The sequence below is a fragment of the Notamacropus eugenii genome, chromosome 5 (assembly GCF_028372415.1).
Source record: "Notamacropus eugenii isolate mMacEug1 chromosome 5, mMacEug1.pri_v2, whole genome shotgun sequence".
NCBI classification, from domain to species: Eukaryota; Metazoa; Chordata; class Mammalia; order Diprotodontia; family Macropodidae; genus Notamacropus; species Notamacropus eugenii.
This window is the reverse complement of record NC_092876.1, coordinates 57,010,764-57,035,691: the sequence shown is the minus strand read 5'-3', so window position 1 is coordinate 57,035,691 and position 24,928 is coordinate 57,010,764. Positions and strand designations below refer to the sequence as shown.

The window sequence follows — 24,928 nt, the reverse complement described above, 5'->3', positions numbered from 1 at the left end:
GTCAGGGCTGGGACCAGTCTCTCGGAGTATGTAGTCTGAGGCCCAGAGAGGTGACATAATTTGCATGGGATTAGACACAGAAAAAGTAACCAGGACCAGAAGGTGAATCCCTTCCCTTTGCTCTCAGTCCAACACTCACTTTGGAGTTCTCACGGACACATCCCATAACTAACTCCATCCCACAGGCCTGGCATCAGCCAAGGTTCCCCTTTTCAGGGGGGAGAGAACCTTCCAGAGAGAACACAAGTCAGTCCCAGGGGAACCGTGAACACTAAGGCGAATGTTGAAATGAGATGCTGAAAAGACTGGAATTTCAAGGGCCAGCCCTGCCCTCCAGTGGTACAAGAGAAAAATTACTTTACTATAAAAAAAAACCAACAAAAACATGGGACAGAGGAGGGAAAAGGCAAGATCAGAGCCTTCTAGATTTAGGGCCAGGAGACCGGAGACAGCATCTGCCCCTCCCTCTCCCCTCCCCACCTCCACCCCAGTTCCCCAATTTATAGATGAGGAAGCTGAGCCCCAGGAAGCTAAAGCCCCTTGTCTCAGGGTCACACAAGAGTGGAGTCAGAACCTGAATCCAGGTCTTCTGACTTAATCTGGTGCTTTCTCCTATCAACATGAGGGTTTTGGGAACACCGGGCTGGGAGATTTAGGAGACCTACGTCCTAACCTCGCCTCTGCCAGTAATTTTCTGTTAATGTCGATTAACCTCTCAGCCTCAGTTTCTTCTTCTGTAAAATGAGGGAGTTGGACCAGGCCACCCTGAAGGCCACTTCCAGCCCTAAGTACTATCTTCTGAAGCACTAAGAGGGGCCTTGTAGATCACACCGAATTCATGGTCTCATTTTAGGGAGGAGGAAAAACTGAGTGAGCTGTCCAGTTGTACAAGTGGTAGATCAGAGAGCAGAGACCTAGTGGTCTTGGCTCCAAATCCTGTACATCACTGAATGGGAGGACTTGGGCGGGGGAGTTTTGGGGGCACAGGGGATGCTTCATCATTCTCCAGATCAAGTTGGTTCTCCTGGGGTTGAGGGAGAGTGAGGAGGAGACACCGGGGCTTTCAAGGCTGATGGGTGGGGGAGAGGTAGTAATGAAGGACCTGGTTCTGAAGCAGGGCCTTCTGGGAACAGCCAGCTTTGGGGAGAGCATCCCCAATCCGTTAGGAAAGAACCCAACAGGATGTTGCAGCTCCTACTATTGTAATAATACAGAGTGAGACCTCGGGCCTGTTCCTTAAGGGCCTCTATAGGAGGGGACTCTCTGGATAGAATGAAAAAAAGAGCATTGGCCTGGAGAGGTCAGAAAGACTGGTTTCTAGGCTCATCTCTTCACCTAAGAGGTTGTTAGTGTCCCTTCCCTTTAATAGGACCTGTTTCCACTTCTGTAAAATGAGAGGCTTCAATTCAGGGACCTCCAAAGTCCTTTCCAGTTCTAAAAACTTCCTATCACCATATGGTCTAATTTTACAAAGGAGGAAACTGAGGATAAAGGGGTAGAGCCAGGATCTGATCTTGGGTCTTCTGGTTTTGAATCCAATTTTTTTCCCATTATACTTGCTGTCCAGCTCTTTCTTATTTTCTTTGGGGGGCAGGGGTCTTTCTTTGCATCCTTAGCACTTAGCAGAGTACATCACATACAACAGGTGCTTCATAAATGCTTATGGACTTCCTAAGTGAAGGCAGGAGTGTATTTCTGTGAGGGGCTCTGAGGGGCATCAGAGCTACAGCCGTTCAGGACACACTGGCGGGCCAGGCCCTTCTTTAGTTCACCCCACCGCCCCTTGATGCCAGCACTCACACACAGCATGACAGCTCATCCATCCAGCTGCCGCAACCCGGCTGTCAGCAGCTCAGCATTGCCAGATTAAGGGAGATGAAGGTCCTGTCTCAGGAAAGGCACCTTCATTGGGAAAGCGGGAGTTCCTCCTCCCACAGGTCGCAGATGGAGAGGGTCCCACCCCCAATTGGAGGGAAGGCAGGCCCGAGCGTGCTCAGCCTCTGAGATTGGATCTGAAAAGGGAGAGCTGAGAGCAAGCTCCGGGGGAGGCAGAAAAACACATGGTGCTGGTGCAGAAGAAAGAGTAGACAGTACCTGAGCACAGACACATTCCCACTGCCCATCGCTGTCAGGAGCCCTGATTAGAAGGCCCAGTTTCACTACTATACACGTGACCTTAAGAAAATCTCTTTCTTGGAAAATAAGGGGTTGGAATGGAAAATCAATAAAGCCTTTCCATCTCCTAACATCTTATATTCCAAGGGTCCTGCCTGACTCTTACATTCTGTGTTCTAAGGGCCATTCCGGTTCTGATATTATATGAGACCAATCTGAACTCTGACATTCTGTGTTCTCAAGTCCCTCCTCACTTTGACTTTCCACATTTTGAGAATATCCCTTCTCACTCTTACATTCTGTGTTCTCAGGGCCCTCCCAGCTCTGACATTCCATGTTCTAAGGGCCCTCCCAACTCTTAACATCTTATCTTTTAAAGGCCCTCCCAGTTCTGACATCCTCTGGTCTAAGGGCCCTCCCAGTTCTGACATCCTGTGGTCTAAGGGCCTTCTCAGCTCTGACATCATGTAGTTCTGTGATTTTGAGTGAGATTATCTCTGGAATCTATGAAATATTGATTTTAATTATTGACTACTTGGAAAGCTCCCAGGGTCCAGAAGGCTGATTAAATTAGGTTAAGACATTGTCAGCCCACTGAAGCTATTAGACAGACAGACGGACGGACAGACGGACGGACGGATGAACAGATGGACAGACGGATGGATGGACGGATGGACAGGCAGACAGAGACAGATAGATGATAGATAGATAGATAGATAGATAGATAGATAGATAGATAGATAGATAGATAGATAGATAGATAGATAGATAGATAGATAGATATTTAGACAGGCAGGCAGGCAGACAGACAGACAGATAGACAGATAGATAAAATGTATCTACTCCATGTATTTGCCATGGTAAAGTTTTGTTCTCCCTCACAACCAGCACAAGTGAAGGCTGATTCCCCAAACAGAAGATCAGCACCTGCCCCAGGAAGGCCGTACCGCCTCATTATAAAATCTCAAATTTAGAAAGAAACTCAGAGTGCACCTGGCCTGACCTCTCTCTCAAGCAGAAAAGCAAAAACAGAAAGTTCTTTTTCCTCAAGGTAAACAGGTTTTCTTCTCTCCAAGTCCCCGTTTCTTTTAAGTGGAGAGCTCAGGTGATTTTCAAGACATTTTACAATTTTAATACTCTGTATTCTAAGACCCCTCCGAGTTCTGACATCCTATGTCCTAAGGGCCCTCCCAGCTCTGACATTCTGTGTTCTAAGACCCCTCCCAGCTCTGACATTCAGTGTTCTAGGGCCCTCCCAACTCTGACATCCTATGTCCTAAGGGCCCTCCCAGCTCTGACATCCTGTGTTCTAAAGTCCCTCCCACTCTGACATTAGATGTTCTAAGGCTTATCTAACCCCTGACATTACATGTTCTGAGGTCCTTCTCAGTTCCAGTGTTCTATGTTTTAAGGCCTCTTCCAGTTCGTATGCTCTACAAGTCTCAATCATTCTCAGGAGAAAAGAAACAAGGGATGAATAGATTGGTTTCTAATTCTGAACCAAAACAAAGGAGATCTCTCCTAAATACAGAGCAAGAAGACAGGAGGAGAGGACAGCCTCCCTCACAAGAGGGACCTCCCTCCCTACAGCCTCTCTTTCCTGCTTAACTGAGAGCCTCCACCTAAAGATCCTTGCTTCCCCAGCCTGTGACCTTTTCAGTGCCAAATGATAAGGGTCAGGTAACAGAGATCACAAAGGACCAAAAGTCTGGCCCAGAGGATTAAGGGTCAAGCATGGAGATAGAGAAAAAAAGACACAGTTTTCACTGTTCCAAGTTCAATAAGGAAGGGAGGGTATACTAGGAATGAAAAAGTTAGAGAATCGTCGGTCTAGATCTCTGAGGATCTAAGCACAAATTTACATTCACACGCATACTCTGTCTGATGGTGAGAGGGATTTTTTTCCCCTCCCTCTTCCCCCCTTTAATTAAAAACTATAAATGCCTTATCAAAAGCTAATTAAAAATACCAACATACTGCCAAGTGGCAAAAAAAAAAAAAAAAAAAAAAAGCTCAAATATCCGTTTATAACCCTGCACCAGGCTGGGATGACAGAGCAATGAGAGATGCGGCAGAGGGGAAAGGGAAAGCACCAGGATGTATGGTCATCATTCTCCCCTTCAGAAGGACTGATCGTCCTGCAGACCAAGTCCCTGAGTATGGGCTTGGCTCCCTCTTGCACTGCTGGCCTTCTGAGCTGCCAGTACAGCCCCCCACCCAACACAGCCTCTTCCAGGGCACCCTTGATTTCTGATCAGCCTGCTGCTGCCTAAAACGACCCTGTGACAGGAGCTCAGGACCACTGGAGGCAGAGGCTTCCATCCTTGGATGGCTTGGGTTGGTAGTTCTACCAATGCCTGAGTCCAAGAGAAAACAGAAGAAATTCAGAATCTAAGATCTTGAGGAGCTGCTACCCTGGGGTAGTGTCTGGCAGGAGTATATCTGTCTCCAATCCCTACCTCCCCTCCCAGCCCCAACAGCTCTGAGTACGATGTTACGTGGTAGAATCTGAGGGTTCTAAGAAGGGGCTTTAGAAATGATCCTACCCCATCCTCAACTGACGCACAACACAAAACTTGGAATGACTGAACTTCTACTGTCTCCAAGGTAGAAGAACCCTTGAAACAGAGACTGTCAGAGTTGGGAGGGCCCTTAGAACACAGAATGTCAGAGCTGGGAGGAATCTTAGAACCCAGAATGTCAAAGCTAGGAGGTGCCTTAGAACATAGAATGTCAGAGCTGGAAGGAATCTTAGAACCCAGAATGTCAGAGGTGGGAGGGCCCTTAGAACCCAGAATGTCAGAGCTGGGAGGAATCTTAGAACCCAGAATGTCAGAGGTGGGAGGGCCCTTAGAACCCAGAATGTCAGAGCTGGGAGGGCCCTTAGAACACAGAATGTCAGAGCTGGGAGGAATCTTAGAACCCAGAATGTCAGAGGTGGGAGGGTCCTTAGAACCTAGAATGTCAGAGCTGGGAGGGCCCTTAGAACACAGAATGTCAGAGCTGGGAGGGCCCTTAGAACACAGAATGTCAGGGCTGGGAGGGTCCTTAGAACCCAGAATGTCAGAGCTGGGAGGGGTTTCACACTGGCCATACCTGGTGCCTGGGATCATATGCTTCCTCAGAGAGCCACCTCCCACAGGAAGTCTACCATGATCCTACCATTTCCCATCGTCCTTCCCCCAGAAGTCTCTGTTTGTATACAGTGCTTCCTTACTTTTGTGCACACTGATGGAATGTGAGGAGCTCTGACTGGTCCATTATTTGCTTTAACTCTCCAATGTCTAGCACAATGACTGGCACATAGTAGGTACCTAATAACCACTTGCAGATTTGGTTGGCATGGAAAGAAATGGGATTGAACTAAGCCACACTGAGCAGAATAGAATGACTGACTGCCAACCAGGTCACAAGGATCCCCACGTGTTTACAAGTACCTCCCTTCTCCCATCTGTCCATCTATCCACCTTCCTTACCACTGCTCTGGAGGTAGGCAGCAACGGTCCCATCCTGCAGACCAGCAAAGAGGTAGTGGGGGCTGTAGCAGAGGCACAGGACAGGTTGCAGACCTGGGCTCTTGCAGGTGACTAAGCACTGGGTCCCTGTGTCCACACTGCCATACACAAGGATGCTGGGAGAGACAAAGAGGAGATTCAGCCTTGACACATTTTTAAATCTGCTTTTCCATATATAGCCTGACCCAAAGAATGCGGTGTCTTCTGTGTCATGAACCCCTCTGGTGGTGTCTGAGGAAGCCTATGGATATCCCTTTTCAGAAGAAGGGTTTTAAGTGCATAAAATAAACAGAGAGGGTTACAAAGGAAACCAACTGTATTAAACTAAAGGTGTAACTATTTTTTCCCACCCAAGTTCACAGACAACTGAAATCTAGACCCCCAGTTAAGACCCTGGGGCTGGGCAGATCTGACACAGCTATAGCACATTAAAATTGGGAACAGGAAAGTTGAGGCTGAGTCTAAATTTTGCCACTTAGAAGCTATAAAACTATAGGCCTCAGTTTCCTCATCTGTAAAAAGGAGATGAGAACGCCTACTCTGACTCACAGTACCATTTTCCAGTGGCTTTAAGGAGACAATCATGAGAAACATGATGAGACTGATGGATACACCAAGAGACACACACAAACATACAACCATGAAACCACAGAAACCAAATCAACACCGCCATTCCAGAAAAGGTTGTGCCAACACATAAACTTCAATTTCCATGGACCCCCTTTACTTGCCTGTCCAAACCCCTAATGACCCTGACCCTCATTCCCTTTCACATGGTGTCTTCTCCCTTCAGAATATAAACTCCCAGAGAGTAGGGATTGTCTTAATTGTTTATATGTCTATCTCCAGATCTTCCACAATGCCTGGCATATAGTAAACAATTAAAAAGTGCTTTTTCTTTCATTTATCCATTCATTAATTTAATTTATCAGCCATTAGACATGATTGTAAGATCAGAAATACAGAATGAGCTCCCCAGAGCCTCTCACCTCCCATCTTGAAGCCCAAGGCAGATGGTAGGATGTATCACAGATGAGGAGTCAGGTACTGCCCTGCCTGATTTTTGGTCCTCATCCTCCTCATTCTTCTCCGGAATGTATTCCATGCAGAGCACTGGGGAGGCCACAGGGAAGGACTTGACCATTCTAGGTGTGGGCCGGTTCAACGAGAAAATCTCCACCTGGCCTCCAGCACCGTCCTGCCCCCCTGCAACCTGGAAGGACAGAGAGCAGACAGGGTGGATCAGAGTCAGAAGCCAAGGGCAGAAGGGAGCCAAGAGAGCAGAGGCAATGGGCAGATGCCTCCTACCCCTCTCTGGGGTAGGAAAGGCAATAGTAAACAAGGTGTCCCATTTTCCTCTCAGGTCATGGAGTCAGCCTGAAGGGGCCACTGAAAAGAGAGTTCAAATGTTTTGTTTCTTCACTTACTGTGTAACTTTAGACCTATTACTTCTCTCAAGGCCTCAGTTTCATCCTCTGTAAAATGAGGGTACTGGCTCATGGAATCATAGATTGAGCTGGAGGGGTCCTTGAAGATCTTCCTGTCTAGCACACTCATTTTACAGGGGAAGAAACTGAGGCTTACGTAAGTTAGGTATAAGTTATAATATCACTTAAAGCCAAGAACATCTCCAAGTTCCCATCTAACTAGCAATTCTGTGGTCCTAAAAGAGATCTGACCTTTCTCTATGAAGAGGATACACCCCAGTCACCATCAACAGGACATGAATTCTAAGTTAGGTTTACAGTGGTGGGGTGGGCTGACCTAAGTCACCGACACCCTCTCCCCTATCCCCTATAGACCAACGACATGCACTAGTGAAGTGACTGCTTGGGTGAACTCAGCCTCATGGGACCATGAGGTTGACAGAATTAATACCTCCCTCTGCTCCCTCACACCTTCTAACTTGATCTTTTAAAGACAAAACCCAGGTTCTGGAAACACCAACAGGATGTAGAGATCAAATACTTCAGTACTCCTACCCAGGGGACCAGTCCTTTCTTCCCTGTCTTGAGGTCAAAGAGGAATGTGCTGTGACCTGAGCACAGGTTAAAGGGCAATACTTACCCAGAGGTAGCCCTGAGGGAGGGATGTACTGACTGCAGAGAAGCCTAGGAGAGGGGAGTGGACCGGACTGTGGATCAGGGACCTGAGCTGAGGGGAGAGAGATGAAACAGAGTAGAATGTTTGTTGAATGACTGATTGACTGAATGAGTGAATGCTTATGACATATTAAGAGTCCATATTGCTACAGATAGCCTAGATTCTCCTGCTGCATGCTGGTGTCTGCAGCAACATGGACTCTCACCCTACCTTCCCCTCATGCAATGGATAAATCACTAAATCAGTGACTTTCTGAGTTGCAAAGGACATCAGAAGTCATCTAATACAACCCCCCTCATTTTACAGATGAAGAAACTGAGGACCACAGAGGGCAAATGAGAAATAAAATGTAGTGAATTATGAGCACAGACACCTGGGTTCTAGTCTCTGTTCTGCCATTAAATTTCATCGTACTGCCTCAGGCAAGTACAGAAGAAAAACATTTCTGCCTAAAATGAAACGTAAAAATATAGACAGAGATTCCCAGTGACTTTGAAGATATCTCTCTCTCAATAGCAATGTTTAGAATTTGTTTAATTCAAATTAATAAAAATTATTTCTGTCAGTCAGAGAAGAGAAATTGCTTTCAAAAGGCCTACTTCCTCCTTTACAAAAAGTAGGAGCTGGACTAGAATCAGGGGTGGGGAACCTGTAGTCTTGAGGCCACATGTGACCCTCTCGGTCCTCAAGTGTGGCCCTTTGATGAAATTCAAACTTCATAGAACAAATCCCCCTCCCTGGACGAGATGGTCTCTAAAGGTTCCTCCCAATTCTAACAGTCTCTAGTCTAAGGCCCCTCCCAACTCTGACAGTCTGTGTTCTAAGGACCCCTGACATCCTCAGTTCTAAGAGCCCTTCCAGCTCTGACATTTTGTGTTCTAAGGGCCCTCCCAGCTCTGACACCCTGTGTTCTAAGGCCCTTCCAGCTCCGACATCCTGGGTCCTAAGGACCCTCCCAGCTCTGACATCCTGGGTGCTCAGGACTCTCCCAGCTCTGACCTTCTACAAGTTTATTACTCATCCAAATTTCCCATCATTAAAACCTTTATCTTCAAAAATCACCATATTCATAGTAACAACCACCACTGCTGATAGAAACATCACCACAGCTGTCTACCTATAGACCACCTGTGCTGCCCATCATCATTAATAATCTCCGTAGCCTCTGCCCCTAGTGACCAGTAAGCAATTAAGACCCAAGTTGGCCAGAGCCTGGCTCTCTGTGTGTCCGGCTGAACAGCTCAAGAGCGGCGTGCTACAGCACAGAGAGGGACTGGAAAGGAGATCCGCCCCTCCCTCCTGCAAGAAGGATGGTTAATATCAGAGCCCATGCCATCCTCCCCTGGATGGAGTCATAAACAGACACTGAAGGATGCTTAGGCATAATCCAGGTCTGGGCTCCTGGATTACTGCGTTAATTTCTCTTAAAACATGTGCCGCCCTCTGCTGGCATAAAGAGGACAAAGACTGCACAGGACTCAATGCAAGGTTTGAACTTTCTAACAAAAGGAGCAAACATTTCCTACATGGCAGTCCTGTAGAGCACCTCAATCATCCAAATCAACCCTTTCATTTTCCAGAGGAGGAAACTGAGGCCAAGAAAGAGGGGATTTGCCGAAGGTCTCACACAGTTTAATAAATAAAAGTGCTGAGATATGAACCCAGATTCTGCCTCCTAATCCTGTGTGCTTTCCATATGACCTAAAAGCCAAAGAAATCATACAGACACAAAGCAAGTCAGGAAAAGAGACTCTGCTAAGATGAGCGGTCACTCAACTTTCTTCTTCCTTGTATTAGCATATGCTCCAACATATAAGCCTGTTTGAGGGATGCCAGCTCAGAGATCTAAGCTCTCTCGGCTTTTAATTAGGTGCTTTAAAGGCAGTATTAGGATGGAAAAGAGGTTCCTGCTCCCCTGAGTCCAAGTGACCGCCCTACTCTTCCATTCACTGACCCTGTGACTTCTCAAGATGACAACATTCTTTCCTTACCAGCCAGGAGTCCCTTACAAATAAGGTTCCCCCTTATTAGGATGGAAGCAGCTTAAGGGCAAGATCTGTATCCCTTTTGTATTTTTGTAGGCATATAGTGAATTCTTAATAAATGCTTCTTTCTTCAGTCATTCATTAGGGTGACAGCAGAGTCTTTGCCTTCACAGCTCACTTGCTCTGAGTCCCTACCTGTGCTAACATCCCATACTCAAAGACTTTACAGCCAGACCTTGTATGCTTGCTGGCATAGACCTCGAGAACCCAGGGTCAGCTCTGTGACCCCCCTGAAGCATCACAAGTTGAATTTAGTATAAAGTCTTACACACAATGAGCCCTTCATAAAGGTCGAATTGAAATATAACCAACCAACTACCTGGGTACACCTTTCCAGCATTCCCAGGAGAAATGGACTCAGCCATTTGGTCTAATTAAATCCAACCCTCAGGCCAGATTTCTAGCAAAAGCTGTTATCTCCCAAATTCTATCACCCCTCCTCTTCCACAACTTATCTCCATTACTGAAGGAGGATGGAAGGAATACAAGAAACCATAACCAGAAAGTCAACAATACTGCATCTGTTACTGGCAGTAATCGGATGAGGCCCTGACAATGTTTGGAAGACCTAATTCACTCTAATGATGGAGAGCTGATTGAGGCACATCTGTACAGGAAGGGAGTGAGATGAGAGGAGGGAGGGAGTGAAGACATCACAGAAAGTGAGGCAGGTGAGAGAGAGACAGATAGAGAGGAAGGAGAGAAAGGGGAGAGAGAGAAAGGAGAGAGGGGAGAGAGGGAGGAAAGAGAGAGGGGAAAGAGAGAGAGGGGGGAGAGAGAGAGAGAGAGAGAGAGAGAGAGAGAGAGAGAGAGAGAGAGAGAGAGAGAGAGAGAGAGAGAGCGCATAAATCAGGGAAGGGTGGATTTAAGAACAGCCGCTGGGGAGTATCCCTGAAACCATCAATGGTACCCATATTCAATACTCCTGCAAATACAGCAGGATCCAGCCCACCCCCAACAAGGTGGCACAGCCCTCCCCAGGAGCAAAGCTATTCTCAGCCTGTAAGTCTTTGTATTCCAGAAAGCTCCAAAAGAGTATGTTGTGTGGGCCTCCCTGGAGCAAAGGAGCAGATGGTGGACCCTCCCCCGCCTCCCCTACCTGAGAGACAGTCTTCTCGAGGCAGGCATCCAGCCAAACCAAACATTAGAAAGGAAGTATCACATAGACTATTGATGGGAGCCCCATAGCCTTCAAATTCCCAACTCAGAGGCATCCTGGGGTCGCTTCCTTCCCGTCCCTCTTGCCTCCAGAGGCACCCACAAATTCAAAGTCACTGAGGAAGGGTGACCCAAGGAGGGCCCCAAACATAAAATCCTAGATTGAAAAACATCTCAGATGTAGAAGTGACAGCAGTCAGATGATCCAATTTACAGATTAAAGTTAAAAAAAACAAAATAAAACCCTGAGGTATGTCCATCCATGATGCAAACAAGTAAATCCTTCTTGGATATTTTCTGGCAAATCTAGCACTTAGCACACAGTGCCTGGCACACAGTCAGTGTTTAATAAATGTTTATCAACTGATTGATTACTGATCCAGCCCTATCCTAGTGACCTCCCCACCTGGATGACTCCCTGCTTTCCAGACAACCCATTTATCTGCTGGACAGCACCTGTAGTTTTCCTTACACAGAACTGAGATCTGCCTCTCTGGAGCTTCAACACCCGGCTTATGGTCCTGCCCTCTCACCTTTATGGCCAGGTAGAATAAAACTAATCCATCTTCCATCTGCTAGTCCTTCACACACTTAAAGTAGGATGGAATCTGAATGCAGATCAAAGCGTACTATTTTTACTATTTGGGGTTTTTTAATGTTTCTTTTTCCTTTTGTCCTATTTCTTCTTTCACAACATGACTAATGTGCAAATATATTTTATATGGTTGCACATGTATAATCTATTTTGAGGAGGGGGGAGGAAAGAAAGGAGAAAAATTTGGAACTCCAAAATCTTTCAAAAAATGAATGTTGAAAATTGTCTGTATGTGCAGTTGGGGGTAAAATAAAATACTATTAAATATATTTTTAAAAAATACTTAGCTATCCATTACAATGGACAAATTCCTGCTTCCCAAGCCACAATAGGGAAAAATTAAAGTGCCACTGTAATTTCCACAATCAATTAATTAAAAAAAAGAATTGATTGGATCGGTCCCACTACCTGCATCAAGTGTGCTAAGACCTTCTAATCTGGGTAGGAAAGTCCAAGAATTCAGGTTGGAGAGCACCTCTGAGATCACCTGACCTAACTTCCCGTCTATTTCAAAAACCTTCCAAGAACATCCCTAAAAGGCTTTATCCAGGCCCACAAAAGACATCCCATGACAATAACCTACAGTTAGCACAGAAGCATATCCATTATGGCCTCCAATTTCTTTTAAAAAACTAAGATATAATATTTCTTTTAATTCTTTTAAAATTTCTTTTAAAATATTTAGACTAGTGTCCTAATCTAAAGCCTTTATTTTCTCCTGAATAGAGAAAAAAAACCATTACCATTTTCCTCTGAATAGAAGACTTAATGCCAAGGAGACTGTGTCCTAGTCATAAATCCTTTGTTTCATCCTTATCAAAGACAATCAGCCCTTTCAAGAGAAGACAATCCAATCCTGCTGTAAGGGATCTCCCAGAAAATTAAGAAATTTTTATCTAGTTTGTGGTGACTAAACTAGAAATAGATATACCTTTGTTTAAGTCAATTAAGAGAAGTATCTCTTGAGTATAGCTTTAACCAGGGTGAAAAAACAGATTCTCTCTGTCAACCAAAACGGCGGAGGGAGGGGGCTCTGGACATGACGCTCGTTTTCCTCGAAGATGTTACACTTTCAAGGGTGCATGCACCTCCCAACGTTAACATTACTAGAGTTCCGCATGGCAAGTCAAGCCCTGAAACTGATTTTTGTACTCGTGTTTGAGTCTTTCTGTGGAATTTGCCTTTTGTTTCCTGAACAATATGAACTGTAATTAGAAGAGGCTCAGGTCAGAGCGAGGTTTTCCATTAGCAGAGAAAACTGCCCTTTGTTCTCTCTTTTTAAGAAACCATGCTTGGATAGGTAATTAATAAATTTGTTTCTAGCAGCTCTGTGCCAAATGAGCAGAGTATTGAGTTGTTCTTCCAAATGCAAAGCCCTTAAAAGGAAATTAGATAGAACAGTGGATAGAGTGCTGGGCCTGGAGCCATAAAAACCTGGGTTCGAATCCAACCTCAGACACTTACTAGCTGTGTGACCCCAGAGCCACTTGCCTCTGTCGGGCTCAGTTTCCTCCACTGTAAAATGGAGGTAATGCTGGCACCTGCCTCCCAGGGTTGTTATGAGGATCGAATGAGATAAGATGTAAAGGTAAAGTACTTTGCAAACCTCAAAGCGCTCTATAAATGCTAAGTATTGTTGTTACTACTGCACACTGTAGGCATTTATTTTGCTTGTTTTGGGGGAGGCAATCAGAGTAAAGGAACTCACTCAGGGTCACACACCTAGTAAGTGTCTGAGGTAAGATCTTAACTCAGGCCATCCTGACCCCAGAGCTGGTGCTCTATCCACTGCACCACACAGTAGGCATTTAAAACTTCAGTTCAGTCTGCAAAACTGAAATGAATGATGGATACTGAGCTGAAGTATGGCTCCCTCTACCCCTTCTACTCCTCATTCTTACCTCTGGAGGTCTCCAGAGTCAGAGGTCCTAGGTTGGAATCCAGCCTCTCTATTACTTTACTACTCATAGACAGGTCCCTTAACATCACCTTTGTCATCTGGAAAACAGGTGAGTTGGAATAAGAAGGGACTAAGTCACCCTCCAGCTCTAAATCTAAGATTCTAGCTTAGCCCTTAAGTGAGTCAATCAGTCAGTCAACAAGCATTTGTCCAGCACCTACCATATGCCAGGAAATGTGCCAAGTGTGGGCAAAAGACAGTCCCTGCCCTCAAGGAACTTGTAACCTGACAGTAAAGACAACAAATCAAGCTGTTTTGGAAAACAACAACTGTCACCTCCAGGTCTGAAGCTGTGCGCCTTATAAGGAGACAGCCATCAATACCAGGCAGGACAGGATAAATCCCCAAAACCTGGTACAGGCAGTAAGACTTACAAACTGGACATATACCCCAAGAAAGCCAAAGGAAAAAAAAAAAGATCCAAACACATCAAAATATTCTGCATAGAGACAAGCATACAGTAGGTGTTTAATAGATGTATAGTGATTGAGTCATAGGAGAAACGTTGCAGTTGATGTGAACTAGAAAAAAGTGCATGGCCATCAATTGGGAAATGGATGGAAAAACCTCTAGTTGAGGAAAATAATGACAAATTATTAAGGATTAAGAAAAGAGGAATTCGGAGATATAGGGGAAATCCTGATTGAGCTGAGGAAGACCAGAAGAAGCAGAACGGATAGAGACCACAATATAAAAGGAAAGACCCCTAGGAGGAAGTCTAGCTCAGAATAAATGAAAAACTCAAGACATCCCCAGAGAACAGATATACTTTATCCTTCGTGGCAAAGAGGTGGGGGGCTAGTAGGACAGAATATTGCATACCCTGCTGGATGGATCAGATTACACGTTCAGGTTTCACAGGGCTTTTTGTTTTGTTTTGTTTTATCACAAGGGAGGGTTCAATCTGTTGAAAGTAAATAGCTAACATTTCCATAACACTTGAAAGTTTGCAAAGAACTTTCCACAGACTATCTCATCTGATAAAAAGTCCTGTGTGGCCAGTTCTATGATTAATTCCATTTTACAGAAGAGAAAACTGAGGCTGAGAAAGGCTAAGTGACTTTTCCCAGCATCTGAACTCTTGCCTTCAACTACATGCCCCCTTGCTGCTTCAAATGACTGAGGTGTAGAGAAAAAGACACCAATAAAAATTAAAGAAAAAACTACATTACTAGAGTTTTTTAAAATGTCTAGAAAGTCCTTGAAAGGGAAATATCAGAGAAAAAGAGAGGAAGTAGGAGGAGAGATGCCTTGTTGCTGGTCAGGAAACGTGAGGCTGGTCTATAGGTGAAGGATAAGCCATGCCTTTCCTAAAGGGACATTGGCTCTGATGCTTACTCTTTGTATGACCTTGGAAAAGTCACTTCATATTCCTGGACCTCAGTTTCCTTATATGTAAAATTAATAAGTTGAACTAGATGATGTCTGAGTTCCTCTTCCATCTCCAGAGTCATGACACCATGACCCACATCTGGTTCCAATACCCTTTGGCATTTAAGGGGGAAAAACAGAGAAGCAGTAAACACCCATAATTTCATCAGTATAAGGAAATTCCCAAGCCCAGAAATTCCCTCTGTTGATGGAGGTGGCTCATTTGTAACTTATGGTCTCATTGAGTTGCTTAACGTCTTGTGATATTCCCATGATAACATAGTCCCAACTATGTTATCAGACACTGTCTACATATCCAGCTTTCAGAACGTCTATAACTTACACTGTGTCCACACGCCATGCTTTTCATGTGTTTTTCTCAATGTCATTTCACCTATTCATGGCAGTGTCTTTTCCCTCTTCTCTAATCAACAAAAAATAACTTTACACAGAATATTTTATGTTAAAACAAAACTTTTGTATGACATGTTCGTATTAAATTTGTATATGTAATTTGACATTTATATTGTCAACATAATAGAAAAAGCCCTAGACTGAGCAGCAGAAGACCTGAGTTTCAATTTCAGTTTTGACCACCAGCCCACCAGGAGACCTTGGTCAAGTCACTTCTACATTGGACTTCAGTTTCCTCCTTGGAAAAATAAGGGCATTGGATTAAATGAACATTAGAGTCTCTTCTAGCTCTAAAATTCTCTAAGGCCCCTTTCAGCACTATCATTCAGTATTCAAGGTTTTGAGCAGTTCTAACATGTGTTCTAGGTTCCTTCCCAGTTAAATGCTACAAGTTCCCACCTAGCTCTGACATTCTATGTTCTAGGGCTCTCCCTGGTTTTATATTCCACAGTCTAAAGTCCGTTCCAACTCTAGCATTGATATGGGCAAGATGTCTGAAACTCAGTGCTTTATAATCAAGAAGTACACCATGCATTGGGCTAACTGGTTGCTATTACAGGCTCTGTGGCCACTTTTAATGCTCAGAATTAGTCACAAGGTGAGGAGTTCCTCTCAGCTCCCAGATTCTCTTGTGGTTTTAAGGGCTTTGGAAGTCCTCAGACGAGTGGCTCTGACCTGCCCCATTAGAGTTAATGGGGTCAATAAGATTTAGTCTTTGTTCTTATCTGCCACAAATTAAAATATATAGACATTGAGACTGCCCAGGCAATTGGGATTTGGAGGAGAAAGCCAAATTCAACTCCTCAACCAGTGCCAACATCACCCTTCTCCTGGGATGAGAACAACTTTATTACCCTAAGCAATCCAAGGCTTGGATACTGGACACTTGCCCAGGAAGGGTCAAAGAGGCAATGCCTTACATCACTGGCTGGAAAATTAAGATCATCTATGCTACTCTTATCATTGAATAATCTGACTGTGGTCTTCTACTTTCAAGGAGGATGGGAAATAATATAGAACACTTCTAGAAACATTAATTAAGCACTCCTGCTAGGTGAAAGGCATTGTCCTAGGCACCCAACGAGGATGGAGACAGCCGGCTACTCTTGGGCACCTAAGAGGTAGCTATGGTCTCCTGCTCTTGCCCCTCATCATCTTACACAGGAGAGAAGAGTAAGAATTAAGAGAATTTGGAGGAACTCCCCAAGGGTCCAATCTCTCATTTTTGCAGCTGCCAACGGGTCACTTCTTCAGAAACCACAGAACCCCAGGATCACAAATTCAGAAGGATATCTCTCCTAATTACTTGCTGACTCTTTAGAGTTCCACTTACGGGTCAGCTGTGACAACTCAAATTAGAAAAAGAATTCCCACTACAAGTAGAGAACCTGGTTCTAACCCTCAAGTAGACTAAAGATGCTGGGAATAGAAAAGAATGATCATTTCCTTCCAGACTCAGTTTAAGCCACACCTGTCTTTCCAAAGGCTATCTTGGCCCTCCCTCCTTAATTATCTAGTTTTGTTTATTCTGCATACGGCTAATCTAAGGGTGTAATCCTAATAGAATTTAAGAACCTTGAAGGCAGGAGCCATTCCATTTGCATCCATAGTGCCTGGTATGTAGGAGATGGTCAATAAATATATGCTTATTGACCTACTGACTGGAGATCTAGTATAGGAAAAAAGACCAAAGATAACTAGATTTCTTTGGTAGAGAAAGATAGAAGTAAAAAGAGAAGGGGATCCAAACTGATAATATCAAGAAGGAACGAAGAGGGTATGAAAACTGGAATATCTGAAAGATACTGAAGGTAGAATGAGAAAGATTTAGAAAAACTCTATCTGGCACAAATGGTCCAAACTCCAGTAAGCAGCAATTATCCTCATTGATCTGATGGGGAAACAGTCACTAAGCAATAAAAGGGCCTACCTGGCATCGCACTTTAAGCAGATGATAAAGCCTGCCCTCCCCCAACTCTCAGCCCCATGTTGTAGCTCTTGCTTTCAACAACTCCTCTCTCCAAGTCAGAAAATACCTCCTTCTTACATCAATCCAGCATAGAAAGGCCAAGAATCTACTCACCTGAAGGCTGAGGGTGCGAGAGGAAAAGGCAGGGATACAACAGGCCAAAATGGGGCACCAGAAGGGAGCTCTGCTTTTCTTCTCCTCATCAGGGCTTTTCCAGCCAGGCTGATTCTCCTCCCCTGGAACCAACAGGACAAAGTAGGAAGGAGTTGGTTATTTTCTGGTGGAGGGAGGGGGAAGAGCTGGTAAAAATTCCTGAAGCCCAGATCACTCAAACCCTTCCAGGCCTCAGAACCCTAGACCAACCCCAGGAGCATTACCCAACAGAGTAATCTGCAGTGTGTTTCTAGACTCTTAGAGCACTAAGACCTCTTCCTCCATTGGATCAGAGATGACTGAAAGCAACAATTTTAGACATGGTGAAAATTAATTCTTCTGCTTCCTTCATGGTTACCCTAATGCCTGGAAAACTCTGTAACAGTCTAACCAACATTCTAGAAGACTGAAGCCAGAGCTAGAAAGGCCCTCAGAACAATTTCCTTTATGATCCAAATATATTCATGATACCAAAACTAGAGAGAAAGCAGAAAAAGAAAACTACAGACCAAAATCAGTCATGAATACCAATGCAAAAATCATGATTTAAGCAACAGACAAATTCCTAAGAAGGAAAGTCATTCCCCAATAAATAAAGGATATATGAATAGGTAGTTTTCAAGTGAAAAAAATCAAGTTATTAATAACTTATTAATAACTCTCCCCCAAAAAAACCCTGCTCTAAATCACTAATAATAAGAGAAATGTGAATTAAAACCCTGAGGTTCCATCTCACATGCATCAGATTATCAATGATTACAAAAGAAGGAAAATAACAATTGTTAGGATATGGGAGAATGATCACATTGATGCACTGTCATCGGATATACAGATAATACACTTGGATATATACGTATATATATAAATTATATAATAGTCTGGCAAACAGTTTGAGATAATACCCATAAAGTCACTGAACTGTATACCCTTTGACCTCAGTGATACTACAACTAAGCGTTTACCTGCAAAGGCAAGGAAAAAAGAGGAAAATGACCCAAGGGTACAAAAAAATTTATAGCAGCGCTTTTGGTTGTAGCAAAGAACTAGAAACAAAGGTGGTTCCCATCAAGTGGGAACTGGAGAACCAGATTATGGAATCTCCATAAGAAAAGATGACAGAGATGGATTCAGAGAATCCTGGAAAGATTTTGATGAATTAATGCAGAGTAAAGAGAGCAAAACCGAAACAATTTATACAATGACTACATTATAAAGAAAAACAGCTGTCAGAGATTTGATAACTCTGAATAATACACTCACAAAACGTGGATCTTACGTATAATATATATACACATATACACGTATGGACACACATTCACATACACATACACACACACACACACGAGACAATTATGAAGTTGCTACCTACCTCATGACAGAGAGGGCATAGAATAACGGTACAGAAAGAAATATACATTTTTCAAACATTGGCCAACATGTAAATTTGTTTTCTAAATTTTCTTTTAATTTGGGGAAACAGGTGGGAAGGCTGATGGTGATAATGTGGGGGAAAGGAGAAAAAAGAGTCTCACTGAATCATTTTTTAAAATGCATGGACAGAAAGAAGTCCAGAGGGAGAGATAGATAAGCAGAATGGCTTTGAAGCTAATGTGTTAAACCTGTTATACTCTTATTTTTAAAAAATACAATCTATCCAGATAAAATTCACAGCTTCCCATGCAATTGTTTTTCTGTTCTTTGTATATGGAAATGTTCTCGTTTGTTGGTATTGTCACGTTCTGAATCACAAAGAACTAAGAGAAAAGGAATGTCAACTGGAAGGAACTTCGGAACAAAGACAGTCAGAGCTTGTAAGCATCTTTACCAAGAGCTAAAACTCTAAATTTAACATTTCCAATAATAATAGCATTTCTATATCTCTTTAAGGTTTCTAAAGCACTTTGCCAAGATCTCATTTGATCATCACACAAGCTCTGGAGGTAGATGCCCTTATTATAATAACAGAACTGAGGCAGAGAAAGGTTAAATGACTTGACCAGGGTTGTACAGCCAGGGTCGAAGGTAGGATTCAAACTCAGGTCTTCTTAACACCAAGTCAAGCACTCTATCCCCTATACCACCTAGGTGCCTTAGGTCTTTAGAACAGAAAATGTTAGATCTAGAAGGAAACTTTCATGTCAGATAATCCAAACATTTAACAGAGAACTGGAGTCACAGAAAAAGTGAAAATCACAAAGCAAAATGGTGACAGTCAGGCCACCAACACCCATCTCCTGTGTTTAAGATTCTTCCCATTGTGGCTGAGGCAGCCTCCTCAAAGGCCTCTCCCTCAAGTCCTTCCTGCCGATGCCATAATGAAAGATTCCCTTTCTATCCCTTTGTGATCCACACAATCTCCTTCCTCTCTAAAGTCCCCATTTCACCAATTTGTAAATCCATAGACCTATGACCCGATGTGTGCTGGGGTAAGGGGAGCAGCCCCCTGGGGCAGCCAAAACCGTGGGAGCATCTCATGGAGGAGCTGTTACTTCCTGTAATTTTATAGATCTGGAGCTTTAGCTAAAGGATGGGGAGTCACTGATGGGAAGGAGAGAAGGGCTCATTAACCAAGCTGCGATTAATATCTTCTTCAGCCTTCTGGATGCTTGGACCTCCTCAGCAGTAGCAGCAAACAGCTGGGTTCCTAGGCTAGGATATACCAACTCAGAGCAAGAAGGAGATCAGCCAAGGGCCATGGGTTTTGCATAGCTATAAAATCATCATCTCCAAAGTCCAAGAGGCTCTCTCTCTTCCAGGATAATAATGCTTATCATCCTCACAATTTTTGTTGTTGAATCATTTCAGGCGCATCAGACTCTTCGTGACCCCATTTGGGGTTTTCTTAGCAAAGATACTGGAGTGGTTTGCCATTTCCTTCTCCGGCTCATTTTACAGATGAGGAAACTGGGACAGACAGGGTAAAGGGACTTGCCTAGGGTCACACAGCTACTAAATGTCTAAGACTGAATTTGAACGCAAGTCTTCCTAACTCCAGGCCTGGCACTCTACCCACTATGCCACCTCAAAGCCCAATAATAACAACAGTAATGACAAAAACTAGCACTTAGGTACTACTTTACAACTTTCAATTGTCTCATTTGATCATCACAACAATTCTGGGATGTGGGTGGAAACTGGGGCTCAGAAAGTCAAATGACTTGCCCAGGTTGCTAGCAAATGTCTAGGGGACGACTTGAACTCGTTTCACTAACTCCAGCCCCAGATGATGTTCTGAGGATGGTAGCATGTCATCTAGCTGCCTCATCCAGTAATGGTGTCCTGATGATGACAATGATGAGAGCTCCCATTTTCTTAGTGATTTATGGAGTATAAAGCTCTATCCTCACCATCACCCTGGGATGAGTAAAGACTATTACGCTCATTTGACGGATGAATAAACTGATGGATGAATATCTTGCTCAAGGTCATAAAACCACTGAACGGTAAGGCTTAAGATGGAAGTGGAGCCTCCATAGCTCCCAGGCTCTACCCACTGCACCAGACTTCCCCCTACTCAATTCTTTTCACGCGAATATCAACTTCAGTCTGGGACTGGGGGTTCAAGATTGCTCCTCCATTTAAAAGCCGCAGTAAAAATGCTGAAAAGCCCCATTACTAAGCCAGGCCTCAAATGCCCAGGAACAACTTGGATAAAGGAAAATTCACAGGCAAACCGAAAATGTCATTTTTACCACAGGATTCAGCATCCCTTTGGGAAAGAACATGCAAGAAACGCTAGCAAGAAGGTGGAAGATCCAGATGCTGCCATGAATGAACTGTGTGACCTTGTATAGGTCACGGTGGCAGTGAACAGCAAACTCCTCACCAAGATGAGGGGTTCTGTACTATGGGATCTCAAGCTTCATTGCCAGCTTTGAAACTCTCTGTTCTAAAGATCATTCCATCTTCACATTTTACGTCCTAAAGTCCCTCCCAGCTCTGACATCCTGGGTTCTAAGAGCCCTCCCAGCTCTGATATCTTGTGTTCTAAGGGCCCTCCCAGCTCTGACATCGTGTGTTCTAAGGGCCCTCCCAGCTCGGATATCTTGTGTTCTAAGGGCCCTCCCAGCCCTGACATCCTGTGTTCTAAGGGCCCTCCCAGCTCTGATATCCTGTTTCTAAGGACCCTCCCAGCTCTGACATCCTGTGTTCTGAAGGCCCTCCCAGCTCTGACACCCTGGGTTCTAAGGGTCCTCCCAGCTCTGACACCCTGGGTTCTAAGGGCCCTCCCAGATCTCACATCCTGTGTTCTAAGGGTCCGCCCAGCTCTGACATTCCATGTTCGAAGGGCTCTCCCAGCTCTGACATTCTGTGTTCTAAGGGTCCTCCCAGCTCTGACATTCCATGTTCTAAAGCCCCTCCCAGCTCTGACATTCTGTGTTCTATGGTTCAAAATCTTCCTACAACAACCCACTTTGATTTCAACTTGTCTGAAGAAAGGGCTTCGGAGAACATACAAGAGAGATTCTAAGGGTTAATCAAAGGAAAAGGTATTCCAAATGGTCTAGATTGACCCAGATCAGTGAGTTGGCCCTGGATAGATAGAAGCTGAATGAATTGCCTGGAGGAGAGTGGGATAAAATGATAACAAGTTGGAAAAGCTAACACACATTATGCAAATGAAAGATACTGTTAAGATATGAACAGCCTGTTCATTACTTCAGCCTCCTACCCAACACCCAGTCAGATAGCTACATAATTCACATGTTCACTCCTTTATTTGTTCACACATTCAACAAATATTTGATGACAATAACCACAACAACCTTGGGCCTTCCCATGGTGCTTTGAAGTTGACAAAGGACTTCTACGTGCTTCACCTCACTCGAGACAGACAATAAGCCTACAATGTAGATACTACAAGGGTTAGGTATCCCTATCCTACAGACAAGGAAACTGAGGATCAGGAAAGCAAAATGACGTATATAGAGCGAACAATGTCTGACGGGAAATTCTAACTTAGTCCTATCCCCTATTAGGCAACTGTGCTGAAAGCCACAGCAAACACTTGTTAAGCCCCTACAGTGTGCATAGCAAATGTTTGCGAAGCACCTACTATGTGCATACTTGATATACCAACAGTCTACTGAACTTCACACTGACTTTGCATGGACTTTCCCCTCATGGAAGCATGTTCTTCCTCTCCTCTGCTTCACGGAGGCCTCTCCTTCCAGGTGTAGCCCAATCACCACCTACTATGCCTTTCCAGATAACCTTAATTCCTAGTGCCTTTCTCCCTAATTAAGTTGTATGTTTGTTATTACTTAGTCATTTCTTGGTAACATCCAACTCTTGGGTGACATCATTTTCTTGGCAAAGATACTGGAGGGGTTTGCCATTTCCTTCTCCAGTGCATTTTACAGATGAGGAAACTGAGGCAATTAGGGTTAAATGACTTGCCCAGGGTCACACATCTAGTGTCTGAGACCAGATATGAACTCAGGTCCTCCTGACTCATCCACTGCTCCACCTAGTATCGAGGTGACATTTATTTTGTATTCATTTTGCATAATCCTCCACACATGCTACTTCTCTGACAGAATACAAATTCCTTGAGGACAAGAATTATTTCACTCTACATCTCTGTATCCCTAGCCCAATGCCTACCACACATAGGTGTTTAATAAATGCCTTGATTGATGGAAATGTAAAACCAAAAAAAGCAAACTTGAATTACCCAAACCATGATCAAGTTTGGCTCCGGAAAAGAGTTGAGAAAATGCATCTCCATTCCCTCTTTGCAGAGGTGGCAGGCTACGGGTGTGTATTACTGCCTACATTTAGGCACAATTAATAGTTGCTTGGCATTGATGAAGGGCTTTGTTTGTATCTTTAAAATCTTAGTTACAGGGAATGGCTCATGGAGTAAGACATGAGGGGAGGCTATAATATTCATAATACAGTAATGATGGTGACGATGATAGTTAGCATTTCTACAGCTGGCCTGCAAAGTGCTTTTTACAAATATCATCTCATTTGATCTTTACAACAACCCTAGGAGGTAGGAGCCATTACTGCCCCTGTTGAAAAGATGAAGAAATGGAGGCAGACACAGGGTCACACAGTTTTTAAGTATGTGTGACTGAATATGAACATGGGTATTCCTGAATCTGGATCCTGTGCTCTCTCCATTGCCCCACCCAGGCACTTTTATTTCAGAAATAAAGACGATATTAAAAAATAAAAGATTATTCATAAAAAACATTTTTTATTAATATTTTAAGAAAATAAAGTTTGGTAAAGCACAATCCCTGCCCTCGGGGAGCTCACCATCTAGTGTGGGAATTAAACACTAATACAGATATTTAATACGTGATTACTTGTGTGTGCGTTCGTCTTTTATTGCCGAAGAAGACCATGCCATCAGAGAAATAATGACATGACTTGCACTTGACTTTGTTTTGAGGGAGGGAGGGCTATGCAGGTCACCAGTCTCACTTCTCCAGAGCCATCTGAATCCAGTGGCCAGATAGTCATCAGGCTGACTGGAGATGACCCAGGATGAGGCAGTTGGGGTTAAGTGACTTGCCCAAGGTCACACAGCTAGTGAGTGTCAAGTGTCTGAGGTGAGATTTGAACTCAGGTCCTCCTGACTCCTGCACTGGTGCTCTATCCACTGCACCACTTAGCTGCCCCAACATGATTACTATGTAGTAACAAAATACTAGGAGAAATCAGAAGGGAAAGGTTACTACCAACCAGGGAGATCCAGGAAGACTTCCTGAAGACGTGGTATCTGGACTGGGCTTTCAAGGATGGAAGAACTGGTAGGAATCCAACAGGGTTCCTAAGTCAGAGGAGGGGGGGAGAAACAGCTGGGCAGAGGACATTCCAGGGTCCTTTCTATGAACAAACCATCAGCTCCTCTGCAGAAATAAGCCTTTATTCCCATATACTGCCAAAGCTCTTTTCCCCTGTGTTGTTTTCCTCTTTCTCCTCCTAGTTCTATTCACCCACCTCCTATCAAGTCTTTGCAATTTATCATTATTATTATTATTTTCATGATCTGACCTTTTCACTCCAGATGGCTCCCTCTGCCTCCCTCAGATCTCTCACGATAGAAGGAAACTGAGTGGAGGCTCTCCATCTGCTGGGCCATTGTTCCCAGAGCTAAAGCATACAGGCTGAGACCAAATTAAAAAGCTGTTGCAAGAGAACCTTGATAACCCACTTGGGTAATTGACATTATGAACAAGTTAGAATGGCAAAGCAGTTATTTCCAATTGACATTAAGTGGGAACTTATTTAGTGTCAAACCATATTTAGCAGGGCCCATTTGGCACTGATGCCCATACAAAATGGCTCAGTCTGAAGCTTGGGGCTAGTAACAGAGACGGGCCTCTGTTGGCTTTGGCTCTTGGCCTCCCCCCTGCCTTTCCACCATCCCCATCATGAGACACTGCTCCTTCATGCTCAAAGGTGATCATTGATGAAAAAAAGATGGTGATCCCTCTAAGGATGCCCTCTAATACTTGCTTAGACCTTTCCAGCATGCTCCTGAGACTCCAACCAGGCCAATGTCTTCAATGT

General features: G+C 44.1%; 1 protein-coding gene across 15 annotated transcripts in view; it reads right to left on the bottom strand.

Annotated features, from left to right (window-relative positions):
- ARHGEF10L (Rho guanine nucleotide exchange factor 10 like) overlaps positions 1-24,928 on the bottom strand; it is a 250,377-nt gene that overhangs the window by 44,236 nt on the left and 181,213 nt on the right. For all 15 annotated transcript variants that reach the window (XR_011967038.1, XR_011967037.1, XM_072609073.1 and 12 more), the window contains 4 exons: positions 17,360-17,481; positions 7,698-7,784; positions 6,620-6,843; positions 5,592-5,746 (listed from right to left, as the gene is read on the bottom strand). Coding sequence is in view for 13 of the 15 variants with exons in the window: in XM_072609073.1 (XP_072465174.1) it covers positions 5,592-5,746; positions 6,620-6,843; positions 7,698-7,784; positions 17,360-17,481 (588 nt within the window). In the remaining 2 variants the exon portion in view is untranslated. The remainder of the gene's footprint in view (positions 1-5,591; positions 5,747-6,619; positions 6,844-7,697; positions 7,785-17,359; positions 17,482-24,928) is intronic.